Raw genomic sequence first — 16,456 nt, 5'->3', positions numbered from 1 at the left:
GCAGGTGCCTAGGAGCCTTACACTGGGCGCACACCGAGCAGGAGGAAACATAAACCCTCACGTCCTTTGCCAAGGTGGGCCACCAGTACTTCCCACTCAGACAGCGCACCGCCCGACCAGATGCCTGGATGACCAGAGGAGGGTGAAGTGAGGGCCCAATAGATCAACCGGTCATGGACAGCAGACGGAACATACAGATGCCCAGCGGGACACTGGAGGGGAGCGGGCTCTGCACGTAACGCCCACTCAATATCCGCATCCTGCTCCCATACTACCGGCGCCACCAGGCAGGAGGCCGGCAGTATGGGGGTAGGATCCATGGGCCGCTCCTCTGTGTCATACAGCCGGGACAGTGCGTCTGCCTTAACATTCTGGGAACCTGGTCTGAAAGAAATGGTGAAAACAAAACGGGTAAAAAACATGGCCCACCTTGCCTGACGAGGATTCAGTCTCCTCGCTGCCTGGATGTACTCCAGGTTGCTCTGGTCAGTCCAGATGAGAAAAGGGTGTTGAGGCCCCTCAAGCCAATGTCTCCACGGCTTCAACGCCCTCACCACAGCCAACAGCTCCCGGTCCCCCACATCATAGTTTCGCTCCGCCGGGCTGAGCTTCTTCGAGAAGAAGGCACAGGGGTGGAGCTTCGGTGGCATACCCGAGTGCTGAGAGAGCATGGCTCCTATCCCAGCCTCGGATGCGTCCACCTCCGCTGTGAACGCCAAAGAGGGATTTAGATGCACCAGCAAGGGAGCCGAGGTAAACCGAGCCCTTAGGTGACCAAAAGTCCGCCTCAGCCGACCACTGCAAACGCACCGCGCCCCCCTTCAGCAGTGAGGTAATGGGAGCCGCTACCTGACCAAAACCCCGGATAAACCTCCGGCAGTAATTGGCAAACCCTAAAAAGCGCTGCACCTCCTTTACCATGGTGGGAGTCGGCCAATTACGCACAGCTGAAATGTGGTCACTCTCCATCTCCACCCCTGAGGTGGAAATGCAGTATCCTAGGAAGGAGACGGACTGCTGGAAGAACAGGCATTTCTCAGCATTGACATACAGGTCATGCTCCAACAGTCGACCAAGCACCCTGCGCACCAAGGACACATGCTCGGCGCATGCAGCGGAGTATATCAGAATGTCATCGATATACACCACTACAACTTGCCCGTGCAGGTCCCTGAAAATCTCGTCCACAAAGGCTTGGAAGACTGACGGAGCATTCATCAACCCGTATGGCATGACGAGGTACTCATAATGCCCTGAGGTGGTACTGAACGCCGTCTTCCACTCGTCTCCCTCCCGGATACACACCAGGTTGTAAGCGCTCCTGAGATCTAGTTTAGTGAAGAAGTGCGCCCTGTGCATTGACTCAATCGCTGTGGCTATAAGATGTAGCGGGTAACTGTACTTCACAGTGATCTAGTTAAGGGCTCGATAGTCAATACACAGGCACAGACCTCCCTCCCTCCTTCTTCTTCACAAAAAAGAAACTCAAGGAGAAGTGGAGGACCGAATGTACCCCTGACGCAGAGATTCGGAGTCTCTATAGCCGCCGTCTCCGCCTGTGACAGGGGATACACTTAACTCCTGGGAAGTGCGGCGTCTACCTGAAGGTTTATCGCACAATCCCCCCGACGATGGGGTGGTAATTGAGTCGCCTTCTTCTTAGAGAAGGCGAGAGCCAAATCGGGAATATTCGGGGGGAATGCGCACGGTGGAGACCTGGTCTGGACTTTCCACCGTAGTAGCACCAATGGAAACCCCCAAACACCTCCCGAGCACTCTCGCAACCACCCCGTGAGTGCCCTCCGTTGCCATGAAACAGTGGGGTCATGACAGGCTAACCAGGGAAGGCATTGCACAACGGGAAACGCAGGATAGTCAATGAGGAAGAGACTGATTCTCTCCCTGTGACCCCCCTGCGTCACCATGACCAAAGGAGTTGTGGCCTCCCTGATAAAGCCGGACCCTAATGGTCGACTGTCCAACGTGTGAACTGGAAAGGGCCTAACCACTGGAACAATGGAGATCCCTAATCTATGGGCGAATGCTCTGTCGATAAAATTCCCAGCCGCGCCTGAATCGATGAGCGCCTTATGCTGGGAATGCGGGGAAAACTCAGGAAAGTTGGCTTGCAAAAACAGGTGGGCAACAGAGGGCTCTGGGTGAGAATGGTGCAAGCTCACCTGGGATGACGCCAGAGCGGTCTGCCCGCTGCCTCAACCCCCAGAGGAACCAACCCGACACCGACCGGCATTGTGACCTCTGTGGCCACAGATGGTGCACGTGAAGGCCCCCACTCCGGCCTCCCTGAGCGTAGCACCCCCCAGCTCCATAGGCACCGGAGCGGTGGTGCTGGGAGATGGAACCGACAGAGCCGCGTCTGAACGTCCGTGGGTGACCAGCAGGTTATCCAGCCAGATGGACAGGTCCACCAGCTGGTCAAAGGTGAGGGTGGTGTCCCTGCAGGCCAACTCCCGACAGACATCCTCGCGCAAGCTGCAGCGATAGTGGTTGATCAGGGCCCTGTCGTTCCAGCCCGCTCCGGCGGCCAGGGTCCGGAAGTCCAGGGCGAACTCCTGGGCGCTCCTCGTCCCCTGCCTCAGATGGAAGAGACGTTCACCTGCGGCTCTATCCTCGGGCGGGTGGTCGAAGACTGCCCAGAAGCGGCGGGTGAACTTCTCAAAGTGGTCCACACGGCATTAGCCCACTCGTCTCGTGCCTCTCAGGGCTTTCCCCGAGAGGCACAAGACGAGGGCGGACACCCTCTCACGTCCCAAAGGAGCCGGGTGGACGGTCCCCAAATACAGGTCCAGCTGCAGCAGGAACCCCTGGCAGTGTGCCGCCATCCCATCAAACTCCCTGGGAAGGGCGAGACGACTCCCACTGGGACCGGGTGCAGGGGAGGCGAGTAGTGGAGACCCCTGTTGTGCTGGTGGGGGCGCTGGAGGGACTCCCGGACGCGTTCCTCTACTCACCACAACGGGGGCACCCGCTCCTGCTGACTCCGAATTGTAGAAACAGGATGCACCTGAGAACAATTTCAAGTCTCATAGCAAAGGGTCTGAATACTTATGTAAATAAGGTATTTCTGTTTTTATTTTGTAATACATTTGCAAACATTGAACATTTTTTTTCTTCACTTTTTCATTAAATTAGCAAAAAAACGTAAAACCTGTTTTTGCTTTGTCGTTATGGGATATTGTGTGTAGATTGACAAGAAAAAAAAGTTATTTAATCCATTTCAGAATAAGGCTGTAACGTAACAAAAGGGGTTTGAATACTTTCTGAATGAACTGTACATTTAGCTCATTTAGCAGATGCTCTTAGTGCCATCAGACTTTTGATACCAATGTAGAGTGAAAGGGGACAACACAAATGTGAACAGCTAAATAAAAAAAATGGTATAGAAAAGTATTTTGAAAATAGAAATGACAGATTTCGAAACTGTCTTGTTAGAAAATACATTGGTGTGTAGTTTAGCCCAGTGTAGTACAAAACGCAAAATACAAAATGTGAAATACTGCCCATCTCTGACAAGACTAAAGCTTTGCAAATAAACTATGCAAATACATTGGGGTTCAAAAATTATTGTCACACTTGAAAAAATGTGCAAAAATTACTATATAAAATAAATAATTTAAGTACTGAGTTACATTGTATGTTCTAAAAAATGGCGGGAAATTATATTATTTTATACTAATACTATTGCTCAGAGAAAGATATTTTGTTTACCAAGTAATATCATTTTTTTTCCAAAACTTTTTTTTTCTCCAAAATTATTGACACCCCTGTTTTCAATACCCCACATTGCGAAGATGACGACACTGAGCTGTTGTATGAGTTAGAGAACACACAGCTTAGACCATTCCTCCATACACAATCCTTCTCCATACAAACTCCTTCTAGATCCTTGGTATCCTTCGTCTGTGCTTTTGGACCGCCCTCTACAATTCAAACCACCAGTTTTCATTGGGTTTCAAGTTCGGAGACTGAGATGGCCTGCAAAATGTTGATTTTGTGGCCAATTAAAATATTATTTGTGGATTTTGATGTGTGCTTGGGGATATACAAAAAATCTATTACTTGTTAAACAAAATCTATTTCTATGAGTAATAGTATTAGCATAAAATAAAAAATAAAATAAAAGTTTGCTTACAATATAGCTCAGTATTTTAATTGTTTATTAATGCTGAAAATATTTCTCTGCTACCTTAACTTTAGGTTATAGCCAGTTCAGCAGTTTATGTTGATGCAGAAATATAGTATATCTTTGCAAAATTGCTGATGAAGCTGCAGTATTAATGCTGTCTTCCTTGAATAAGCCTGCTAATTGGATGGAAGCCATTCACTACTAATGCAATAAGCTATTTACTTCTTCCTTTAAGGATCAAATAAGCTTGTGTGCAATAAACTCTTTGTGGGAATTGGGCCAGCGAGCGATGGTTCAGTAACACACATGCACATGCACACACACACACACACACACACACACACACACACACACACACACACACACACACACACACACACACACACACACACACACACACACACAGTGCCCAGATCTTTAATTAGCTATACGTGATTTTGAAGGGATATCGAAGGACGAGACACACATTAGCCACTATTTGGTTGCAATGAACAGCTTTGTTAAAAGCAAGAATAATGCATATCCTTTTGTTCCATAGGCTTTATGAGCACCACTTTGACCTAGAAAGAGAAAATACTGTGATAAATTATTATGAGCAGAGTAAGGAGGTGTACATGGTGGTAGTGGCTTATAATTAAGGTTCTTGCAGTGCTGAGAAAGAACACGCAGGATCTAATAGACAAGCTATTAACACAATCCTCTCAGCCCACTTCAATAAACTGTTCTAAGAACTGCAGTTTAGAAGTCAGCGCAATGAAGGGTGATGGCTGGCTGGCGTCAATAGACGTTGACATATCAAACTTGTGGGTGGGGGGGTTGTGCAGTTGTTCTGTTTCCATGGTGACTATTCAACAGAAAACTTCAATGGGGTTATTTACAGCGGCCCCCTCACATTATTACTTGCTGCTGTGTAAACTTAATACATCCAGTAAGATATTAAACAGCCCCCATAATTGTATAACTGGTTATTTATTCTATAGGCTTTGTCATTTCATTCTCAAAATTCAGAGCATGTTTTCCTATGGAGGGAAGCTTAGGGAAAGTATGCGGATCAAACAGTGATTAACATCTCATCTCAGATTTCCTGAATCAATGTCTGGCTCCCCTTAATTGGGGCTAGGGGGCAGTATTTGCACGGCCGGATAAAAAACGTACCCGATTTAAACTGGTTACTACTCTTGCCCAGAAATGAGAATATGCATATAATTAGTAGATTTGGATAGAAAACACTCTAAAGTTTCTAAAACTGTTCGAATGGTGTCTGTGAGTATAACAGAACTCATATGGCAGGCCAAAACCTGAGAAGATTCCATACAGGAAGTGCCCTGTCTGACAATTTGTTCTCCTTCTGTGGCATCTCTATCGAAAATACAGCATCTCTGCTGTAACGTGACATTTTCTAAGGCTTCCATTGGCTCTCAGAAGGCGCCAGAAAGTGGAATGACGTCTCTCCTGTCTCTGGGCAAAAAACAGCAGGAGATTTTGTGAGTGGTCAGGCTGAGAACAGTGACACTGGAGATGCGCGTTCATGTGAATTCTCAATTTTTTTCTTTCAACCTTTGAATGAATACAACGTCGCCCCGTTGGAATATTATCGCTATTTTACGAGAAAAATAGCATAAAAATGTATTTTAAACAGCATTTGACATGCTTCGAAGTACGGTAATGGAATATTTTGAATTTTTTTGTCACGAAATGCGCTCGCGCGTCACCTTTCGGATACTGACCTGAACGCACGAACAACCGGAGGTATTTGAATATAACTATGGATTATTTGGAACCAAAACAACATTTGTTGTTGAAGTAGAAGTCCTGGGAGTGCATTCTGACGAAGAACAGCAAAGGTAATCCAATTTTTCTTATAGTAAATCTGAGTTTGGTGAGGGCCAAACTTGGTGGGTGTCAAATTAGCTAGCCGTGATGGCCGGGCTATCTACTCAGAATATTGCAAAATGTGCTTTCGCCGAAAAGCTATTTTAAAATCTGACACCGCGATTGCATAAAGGAGTTCTGTATCTATAATTCTTTCAATAATTGTTATGTATTTTGTGAACGTTAATCGTGAGTAATTTAGTAAATTCACCGGAGGTTTGCGGTGGGTATGCTAGTTCTGAACATCACATGCTAATGTAAAAAGCTGGTTTTTGATATAAATATGAACTTGATTGAACAAAACATGCATGTATTGTATAACATAATGTCCTAGGAGTGTCATCTGATGAAGATCATCAAAGGTTAGTGCTGCATTTAGCTGTGGTTTTGGTTTTTGTGACATATATGCTTGCTTTGAAAATGGCTGTGTGATTATTTTTGGCAGGGTACTCTCCTGACATAATCTAATGTTTTGCTTTCGCTGTAAAGCCTTTTTTGAAATCGGACAATGTGGTTAGATTAACGAGAGTCTTGTCTTTAAAATGGTGTAAAATTGTCATATGTTTGAGAAATTCAAGTTATAGCATTTTTGAGGTATTTGTATTTCTCGCCACGTGATTCCACTGGCTGTTGAGAGGTTACGCAAACGTCCCACCTTGCCCAGGGAGGTTAACGGGCCACTGAAGGCCAAGATGCTACCACAGCCATGATTTATCAATGCTATTACACCAACAAGTTGTTGAATTGGTTGTAGTATTGAACGTCCCCCTTAAAAAAATTCCGAAATGACTACGGTAAGTAATTCCTACATTCTAGCCTATTTGTATTTATCCCTGATTTGTCTGGGTAGATCTCTTATCTACAGAGCTTATCCTGTACTCACCACACAGTTACTAATACCTTTCAGTGTGTGGGAGAGAGAGAGAGTGGTACTGCCTAGCCTGCCTATCCATCAATCATCACAGTAAGCCAATTATTGAGAACAAAAAGCTTGATTTTACTTGAAATGGTGTAAAAAGATGATTGCACCTGATTTAGGCTCTGTTTCTAACATCTGCGGTTTGCATGAGTCATGGTTTATTAATTGAGCAATAAACTTGTCAAATTGCATCACGCCAGTCAACGGTGACATGAATCACTGGAACGTGTGTGTGGGTTAACTCGTCACATGAATGAATGCTTGGACTAATTCCTGGAGCGTGAGCACAGCATTTATGTGAGTGGTATGTTTTTTTATAACCAGGAAAGATGACTGAGAACTATTCACAGCAACAACCTGGGGAAGTGTTACAAGCTGGGGATAATTAGGTGGCCATGATGTCCAGATTGGGAATTTAGCCAGAACCCTGGGTTTACACCGCTACTCTTACAATAATTGCCATGGGATCTTTAATGACCACAGAGAGTCTGGACACCAGTGGGCTAGGTGTTCTGCTAGCGTCCCACCTCGACAACATCCGGTGACATTGCAGAGCGCGAAATTCAAAATACAAAAATTGTACTATTAAACATTCATGAAAATACAAGTGTCTTACATCGTTTAAAAGCTTAACTTGTTGTTAATCAAACCGCGTTGTCAGATTTCAAAAAGGCTTTATGGTGAAAGCATACCATGTGATTAACATGCGATTATCTGAGGACAGTGTCCTGCAAACACCAGCATTAAAAACATTTTTCAAACCGGCCGAGGCATCACAAAACTCAGAAATAGCGATAAAATAAATCACCTACCTTTGAAGATCTTCCTCTGTTTGCAATCCCAAGGGTCCCAGCTACACAACAAATGGTTGTTTTGTTCGATAAAGTACTTTTTTATATCCCAAAAAAGTCAGTGTAGTTGGTGCATTTGATTCAGTAATCCACCCGTTCCATTCATTCAACGTGCAGACAAAGGAATCCCAAAAGTTACCGGTAAACTTCGTCCAAACAAGTCAAACAACATTTCTAATCAATCCTCAGGTACCCTAATATGTAAATAAATGATACAATTTAAGACGGAATGTAGTATGTTTGATACCGGAGATAAATAACGAATTGCGCACCCTCATTCACGCGCGCCACAAGACTGGAGTCCTAATGAGGGACACCTTAGAAAATTACAACTACTTGCTCATTTTTCAAAAAACAAGCCAGAAACCCTTTCTAAAGACTTGACATCTAGTGGAAGCCATAGGAACTGCAATCTGGGAGGAATTATTTTGAATATCCCATAGACTAGCATTGAACTAGCTTGATTCTCCTTGGGTTTTCTCCTGCCATATCAGTTCTGTTATACTCACAAACATTATTTTAACAGGTTTTGAAACTTCTGAGTGTTTTCTGTACAACGCTACCAAGTATATGCATATCCTAGCTTCTGGGCCTGAGTAACAGGCAGTTTACTTTGGGCATGTGAGTCATCCAAACTTCCGAATACTGCCCCCTAGCCCAAAGAGGTTTTAACATCCCATCTGAAAGACAGCACCCTACACAGGGCAATGTCCTCAATAACTGTCCTGAGGTATTGGGATATTTTATTTTAGACCAGAGGAAAGAGTCCCTCCCATTGGTCCTCTAACACCACTTTTAGCAGGAGCTGGTCTCCCATCCAGGACTTAGCTTCAGAGGCAAGCCAGCAGAGGGATGCAGGATGGTATGCTGTTGGCTATTGTTATGGTAGCTGGTTTAGAGGCAACAGTACCACCAGTGCACTGAGGAGTGGCGCCTGTCTCATGTAGATGTGTGATATTTGATTTCTCGATAGAGTTTTTGAGACCAGTGTGAAGTGTACACTCTGAGAGCTACAGTAGGGTGACTTGCTGGAGAACAACTGACTGACCTCTCTTCAGTTGCGTTCAGTCAGCTGCACTGACCCTGTCTGGTAGAATAGAGGGCATTGACCTCTGCTACTGTACAGAAGAACATCATGAGATGGGGCTCGGTCTTGGGAGATGGGTGATCTGTTAGATTTCCCATTGAATACATACAGTACTGTAAGATTGTTTACTGAGATGGAAAAGCAAATTCAATACTGTGTATCTCTATGGGTTTTCGATGTATCAGAGAGATCACAGGGATCAGCTTGCACTGTATTGGCATGTTATCTCATTGGCCTGGTCCTTTGACATAATTATTATCTACCCATGCAGAGATTCACTGAACCTGAAAACCCCCTTAACCAAGGGCATAGGATCACTAGGGGCCTGAAGTCTCTCTGGAATGATTGTCTGAATCCCAAATGGCACCCTATGTAGTGTACTAGTTTTGACCAGGGCCCATAAGGTTCTGGTCAAAAGTAGTGCACTATGTAGGGAATAGGGTGCAGCTTCTCTAATTATAACTATTTATAAAGGATAGACTGTCATAAGCCATGTCCAGAGCCTGTTCCCTGTTAGGGGAGGATGTTATGGTAATGTTTGTGGAGAGTGGACACAGTCATCACGAGTGAGTACATCCCTGGGGAGTTCCTCTATTATAGAATAATTCTGAGGATGGATTGTAGGACTTGTGTTATCAATGTAGCATCCCACATACTGTGTGTGCTGTCTGTGTGACCTACCCTCTAACCAGCAGACCGCATGTCCTCACAGTGCTCACAGCGTGTGTGCATTCGTGCTAAGTGCTTGGATATGTGTCTGTGTGTGTCTTTCTCTGCACATAACACAACCGTTTATGTTGAAATCATGTTCTTGGGACAACTTGTTTTATGTCAGCGGATGGCAGCCACAGAGGCAGTTAGGTGGAACAGACTGACAGCCTAAGAGACCCCTTTAGGGGCTGTGAAAATGCATCGTAGCTATCAACCATCACATCAACATTACATGGCCATCTAGCAAGGCCAAGTCTCATGTACCAAACATGAACATGGACTCCCACCACAATGGGACATGAATACACCAAAGATACAGGATGTATCATGGAAACAGTTAGCTGTGTTTTGTTGATGAAATGGGTTGTGTGTTTGAGCCACTACAGTGTGCTGTGTGACCTCTATATTCCCGGCTCAGGACTTGAGGATGATCTAAGATGAAATGAAAGAACGCTCTGTCCATTCATGTGAGACTGCCTCTGACTTTATCAACTTATTAAAAAACAGTCCAAACTGCCTGTACTTTATATATTTACATTTACATTTACATTTACGTCATTTAGCAGACGCTCTTATCCAGAGCGACTTACAAATTGGTGCATTCACCTTATCGTTAGTGAGTTGGGTTCTACTAACACATGTCAGAGTGGTTAGAGGGACAATAGAGCCCTGAGTACCAGGCCGTTAGGACCTGATGATCGTTAGTGAGTTGGGTACTACTAACACGTCCAGAGTACATACGAGGAAAATACACTGACTCAACGGTCACGTAGAATTTTACTACGGTCATGACTCATGACTGCCGGTGTGGTGGTAATACGGCCACCGCAACAGCCCTACACACTACCCTCTGTAGCGCCTTGCAGTCGGATGCCAAGCAGTTGCCATACCAAGCAGTGATGCAGCCAGTCAAGATGTTCTCGATGCTGCAGCTGTAGAACAGCCCCGTCGATGTGAATGGGGGTGTGCTTGGTCCGCCGTTTCCTGTAGTCCACGATCAGCTCCTTAGTCTTACTGACGTTGAGGGAGAGGTTGTTGTTGGTGATCAGGCCTACCACCATTGTGTCGTTGGCAAACTTAATGATGGTGTTGGAGTTGAGCGCTGCCACACAACCGTGGGTGAAAAGGGAGTACAGGAGGGGACTAACCACACACCCCTGAGTGGCCCCCGTGTTGAGGGTCAGCGTGGCGGATGTGTTGTTGCCTACCCTCACCACCTGGAGTTAATGTCTGTGTTAGCCCCTGTGGCAGCCTGTAGTAAACTAGGCCCTCCTTACTACCATACAATTACACACCCAGGAAATCACACCAGCAGCGTTTTCCATAGCTCTGCTCCACTCTGCTGTGCCAGGGAAGGCTTTATTACAGGGTTTATGTGGAGTTTAAAGCTTCCAAAACTATTCTAGAGCTCTACTATATCTCCATGTATTAACCAACATCAAGGCAGGAAACAAGACAAGGCCAGATATGTAGGCCCCTATGTGTGTGTGAGCATGTGTGTGCATGTTCCTTGTGTGTGTGTGGATGCATGTAAAGAAGAGTGCGTGTGTCTAAATGTGCACGTGTGTGTACTCACTATTTGAATATATATTTATGTTTTATTTACATAGATAGCATCCTCTGTCCAGTTGTCCTTTGATCTAAGTTTAGTGAGGGGAAAAGAGAAGGTAGACGGGCATGAAATTATGTTTGGAAGGAACTATTTCACAGTCATGAGTGCTAGGTTTCCTTCATGACAAGATGCGATGTGGCCCTGGCTCAAATGAAACATGCTCCATGGGTGCCATGTACCCTGCACTATTTGAATAATGCAATTGTACATCAAAGCAAATGCCAGAGAGAAAAAGGGAATATTTCCATGTATATATTATGCATAGCATGAAATGAAGTGCTGTGGGAATGTAAGGGGAGAGGAGTGGGATGAGGGGAATGGGGCGTAAGGAATGGTTGGTTACAGTGGCAAGCATCATTTTGCTGCAGATGTTAATCTAAGACGATTCCGCTTTTGTCTTTTGTGTTCCACCTTGTCAGATTGTTTAAATTATTTCACAAGTGTTGCGTTTTGCGTGCCTAATTGTCTGTTGACTGGTAACACATTTTAAAGGTAATGGGGGACAAAATACAAAGAAGATAATTCCAAGACTTTTATGACATTATGAGTCTCTTTCTTTTTCTTTATTTGTTGTCAGCATTGATCAGACATATATCCATCTTCATGTCGAACCTGAATAGGACTATAAATTAATTGTAAATGGAATATGGTTTTATTCATGCCTTTCCTGTATATTTTAGTGGTGCATTAAGATATGATTTTCCTCTTGTGTTTCAGCACGTACGTTGGCACTGTGGAATCTGACCCTCACGCCCAGCAATGTCACCACCGGTGAGTACAGTAGAAGTGTTCATGTGGTCCCAAAATGTTAGTGTGTATAGCCTGGTATCAGTTTATGTATCACTTTTTAATGCTTTTGCAAAAGATATGATTCACGGTGTGTAACACAAAAGAGCTGCATTCATTTAGATAAGAGAGAAAACACGTGTCTAGGGCTTTATTTGCATTTTCGATCAGAATCCGTTTTGTTACATTTTGCTTTTGATTTTTGTAAAGAGAATAACGACAAATAAATTGATTATCATGTTTCAACTTGAATCAAACTCTGGACGTTTAATTTGTATAAGTCAGAACTATACAAATCAAATCTGTATTGGTCACATACAGATATTTAGCAGATGTTATGCAGGTCTAACGAAATGCTTGATTTCATACTTCCACCACTCCCCATTGTGGCTAAACTATTAGGTTGGAAATTGCATTGGGACAATTATATTAGACAATTTAGCCAGTACACTTTATTTTACGGTCCTATTTGTGTTTATATTCGGTTTAATGTCACATCCCGCTGTGCTCTTCCAAAAAATAAAGATACTGTAATAACCTGGCTAGATCATAAAGGAACAATTGTCCAGACAGAGGTTTGGGTTTACGAATTTACGGTTTATTAACCCAACTCCACACAGGCTACTGTTTGGCCGTAGCCCACGCCAAATAAATGAAAGATACCCTAAAAAACAACCGTGACATTCTCTTGTGAAGACCAGACGTAAGAGAGAGAACAATGGCTAAACATGGTCTTAACTTGCAATGCTCCATCCCCCAGGATGCCCGGCATCAGAACATTCCAGGCATTCCCGTGATTGGTTGATTGGCATGTCAGACCCCGCGAACACTGAGTACTGGTACAGTGAGGGAAAAAAGTATTTGATCCCCTGCTGACTTTGTACGTTTGCCCACTGACAAAGAAATGATCAGTCTATAATTTTAATGGTAGGTTTATTTGAACAGTGAGAGACAGAATAACAACAAACAAATCCAGAAAAATGCATGTCAAAAATGTTATAAATTGATTTGCATTTTAATGAGGGAAATAAGTATTTGCCACTCCCCCAGTCTCTCCAGGGTGGGAGACTGTTGGAGTGGGCTGTCTGGAGCCTTGTCTGCGGCACTTGGGGGTGGGTGCCTGGAGAATGTCATTGCCGCAGAGGGGAATTGTCGGGGTCCCTGGGGTTTGGGGAGAAGAGGCCATCTGTACGGGGCTAACCTGTCCCAGTGCAGTGCCACCTTTCTCCCCCTGGGAGTAAGCTGCACCCGGTAAACAACCTCCCCTACCCTCTCCAGGACACTGCAGGGCCCCACCCAGTGGCTTCTGCCTTTCTTAAGGGGCTGTAGACCCAGACCAGCTCCCCAGCCACAAAGGGCCTTCCCTGGGTGTGCACGTCATAGTTCCTCTTCTGCCTCACACTTGCATTCACCAGCTGCTCTCTGGCGAAGGTGTGGGCTGTCTCCAGGCGGTCCTGGAGTCTCTGGGCATACTCCGGCCCAGGGGAACTGCAAGGCTATCCAGGGGCCGACCAATCGTCATCTCTGCAGGGGTGCAGATATCTCTCCCAAGCATGAGGAGGGCAGGCGTGCAGGCGTGCAGGAGGTGGAATCTTGGACAGCGGAGCGGCATGCCATGAGGACCATAGGCAGGTGCTTGTCCCAGTCATGCTGGTGTTTGGCAGAGACAATGGCCAGTTACTGTCCAAGCGTTTTGTTGAAGCACTCCACCAGGCCATCACTTTAAGGATGGAGAGGAGTAGTGCGGGTCTTGTGCATACCCAGCCTCTCACACATGGTGACTCAAAGTTTCTGCCTTGGTCGCTGTGGATGGACTCCGCAGCTCCAAACCTGCTGAACATCCCCGCTGTCAGGGCGTCGACGATGGTTTCTGCCTCCTGGTCAGGCAGAGCATAGGCCTCGGGCTGCCATGGAGCTGCCATGGGCCAGAATGTCATCGAGGTATACCAGACACTGCTGTCGGGGGATGCTATCCAGCACGTTGTCCATCAAATGCTCAAAAGTAGCTGGAGCGCTGCACAGGGAGAAACACAGGACCTTGAACTGCCAGTGTCCTGTTAGTGGAGAACGCAGCTTTGGCTCTGGCCTCTGGGGAGAGGGGCACCTACCAGTAGCCACTGCGGAGGTCTATTGAGGAGAACCAGGAGGACCCCCTAACCATGTCCAGCGACTCACCCCATACCTCGTATCTATATGAGAGGAGAAAAGTCACACATAGGATGTGGGGGGGGTTGCAGCCATTTGTCTCTGCTGCTTTAACTGTTGTAGTAAAGGGGTTGTTGAGTTGTGTGAATGTGACATTAGCCATGGTGACTGCCCAGTGTGCACCCATTTCGGTCTAACTGGCAGCCTGGCTCCTAAGAAAGTCCAATCCTGGGATACAAGGGCCCTGCACAGCCGCAACCTACACAGGATGACGCATCGTCCTGCCCCTACTGTCAGAGTCATTATTCCCTTCCCTTTCATGGGTGCCAGCTCACCTGTGACTGTGTGGAGCTGCACAGTTATTGGCTCAAACTGAGTCCAACCTTTCACAATATACGGCCTCACCAGGGTTACTATGGACACAGTGTCCACCAGGACAGAGCAGGGCACCTCCTCCACAGTGACAGGGACTTGACAAAAGTCCCCAACACAGGTCCGGACCACCACAACAACAGGCTCCATCCGCTTTCCCTCGTCTGCTTCTGGGGGACTTGGATCCTTGCTCCCCCGTCCGTGTTGGTGGGATCCTCCTGAAGATGGTGGTGGTTGGGAAAGGGAGCCAGGGCCAAGCCATTTCCCTAAGCTCCGGGGGACATGGGGAAATCCGCCACAGCATGAATGACTTCAGTCATTACAGCCACCCATGCAGGCTTTTCAGGCTCTGGGGCTGCTCTACCCCGCAGCCCGCACAGTGGGTCTGTCTCCCTGCACCCCCACCAAAGCCACAGCTGAAGCCCCAGCCCACACAAGCTCCCTCTCCAAAGCCATCTCCAAGGCTATCTGCAATGACTCAGGATGAGTCAGCTGGGTCTGTATGCGCAGCTCCATAAGAGAAAGCGCCTGGATGAACTGGTCCCATTCTAGCTCGCTCTGCACGGAGGGAGACATGTGAGCATATGCCCGCCGAGAGAGGCTCTCAATGTCATTAGCTAGCACCCGTAGTGACTCTCCAGGCTTCCTGCGTCTATTACTCATCTCTGAGCGCAGCAGCCCGGGCTGTACACACTGTCCAAAGCGCCTCCTCAGTACTCCCAGTAAAGCCCCATAATCACGTCTGTCCTCGGGGCAAATCAATATCAAACAGGACAGAGCATCATCTGTCAGGCACAAGCCAACTGCAGTGCCCTATCTTCATTCAACCACCCCCCAAAATGAGCTAACAGTTCAAACTGAGCATGAAAAGCTTCCCAATCCACCTTACCGGAGTACTTCTGGGTCTTAACAGATTCGGACGCAATCGGGAACTGGGCGCTGCAATGTTTGTTTACATCCTGAGCCCCAGATTCCTCTTCCCGCCGTGTCGACGTCGACCCTTCGGTCTGCCCGCCAGAATCCTCACGAAGCACAGTCGACGAAGTACTCATGCCCACTTCAGCCGACATCATTCTAGCGGTCTCCCTCAAGCGGCCTCTGTGTTCCGATGCCCTGGTGATCTCCTCAGCCAGATCCTCCGAGGTCCATGCACATGCACCTCCTTGGCCACAGTCGTCCCCAACCTCCAGCTTCACTTTCAGAATCCCTCAAAGCATTTTCAACCCCCGTTGTCACGTACGTTAGCTAGCTACGGTAGTTAGCTAGCTAGCTGGCTAACCTTTATCTACGTCTTTACTTCTGACACCAATGTAATGACCTGGCTAGATCATACAGGAACATTTGTCCAGACAGAGGATTGAGTTCACGAATTTACGGTTACTGTTTGGCCATAGCCCACGCCAACTTGCAATGCTCCATCCCCTTGCTAACACCGCAACCCCCCCCCCCCCACTCCAAACACTCCACTACACCAACCACCAGGATGCCCGGCATCAGAACATTTCAGGCGTTCGGTTGATTGGCATGTCGGACCCCGCGAACACTGGGTACTGGTAAGTACAACACGACCAACTAATAGCAATACACATAACACACAGCTGTCTGTGCGGGTCACTACAAAACATTTGACCCCCTCCGTGAAATTAATAAGTAACACATTTTTCTCCCACAGCCCGGAGTAATGTTATCAGCTATACGAAGGCTGCCTGCTTGCCTCTTCCAATCTGGCATGCTCTAATTAGTTTTAAACTGCCTGCAGCTTCCCAACTTTGCGTTTTATCCCCGTTTTAGTTTATCAGAATCGTGTTTGGAGTTGTGCTAGGTTTTCAAATCCCTCCAGCGTCTCTACCTCTCTCATTTACATAGTGAGGATTGGATGTCTTCACTGAAGTTTTAAATCTTTGGGGAGAAAAAAAACATTGGAAAGTCTTCTCCCCTTATGACTCATCGAATC

At 46.5% G+C, this 16,456-nt stretch overlaps 1 protein-coding gene across 1 annotated transcript in view; it reads left to right on the top strand.

Annotated features, from left to right (window-relative positions):
* Positions 1–16,456, top strand: part of LOC106607456 (corticotropin-releasing factor receptor 1) — a 175,046-nt gene that overhangs the window by 64,133 nt on the left and 94,457 nt on the right. The window contains exon 3 of the mRNA XM_014204418.3: positions 11,917–11,970. Within this exon, the coding sequence (XP_014059893.1) occupies positions 11,917–11,970 (54 nt within the window). The remainder of the gene's footprint in view (positions 1–11,916; positions 11,971–16,456) is intronic.

This window comes from Salmo salar, chromosome 06 (assembly GCF_965601325.2).
Source record: "Salmo salar chromosome 06, fSalSal1, whole genome shotgun sequence".
NCBI classification, from domain to species: Eukaryota; Metazoa; Chordata; class Actinopteri; order Salmoniformes; family Salmonidae; genus Salmo; species Salmo salar.
Note: the sequence above shows the minus strand (reverse complement) of the source record. Positions and strands in the feature narration are given on the sequence as shown.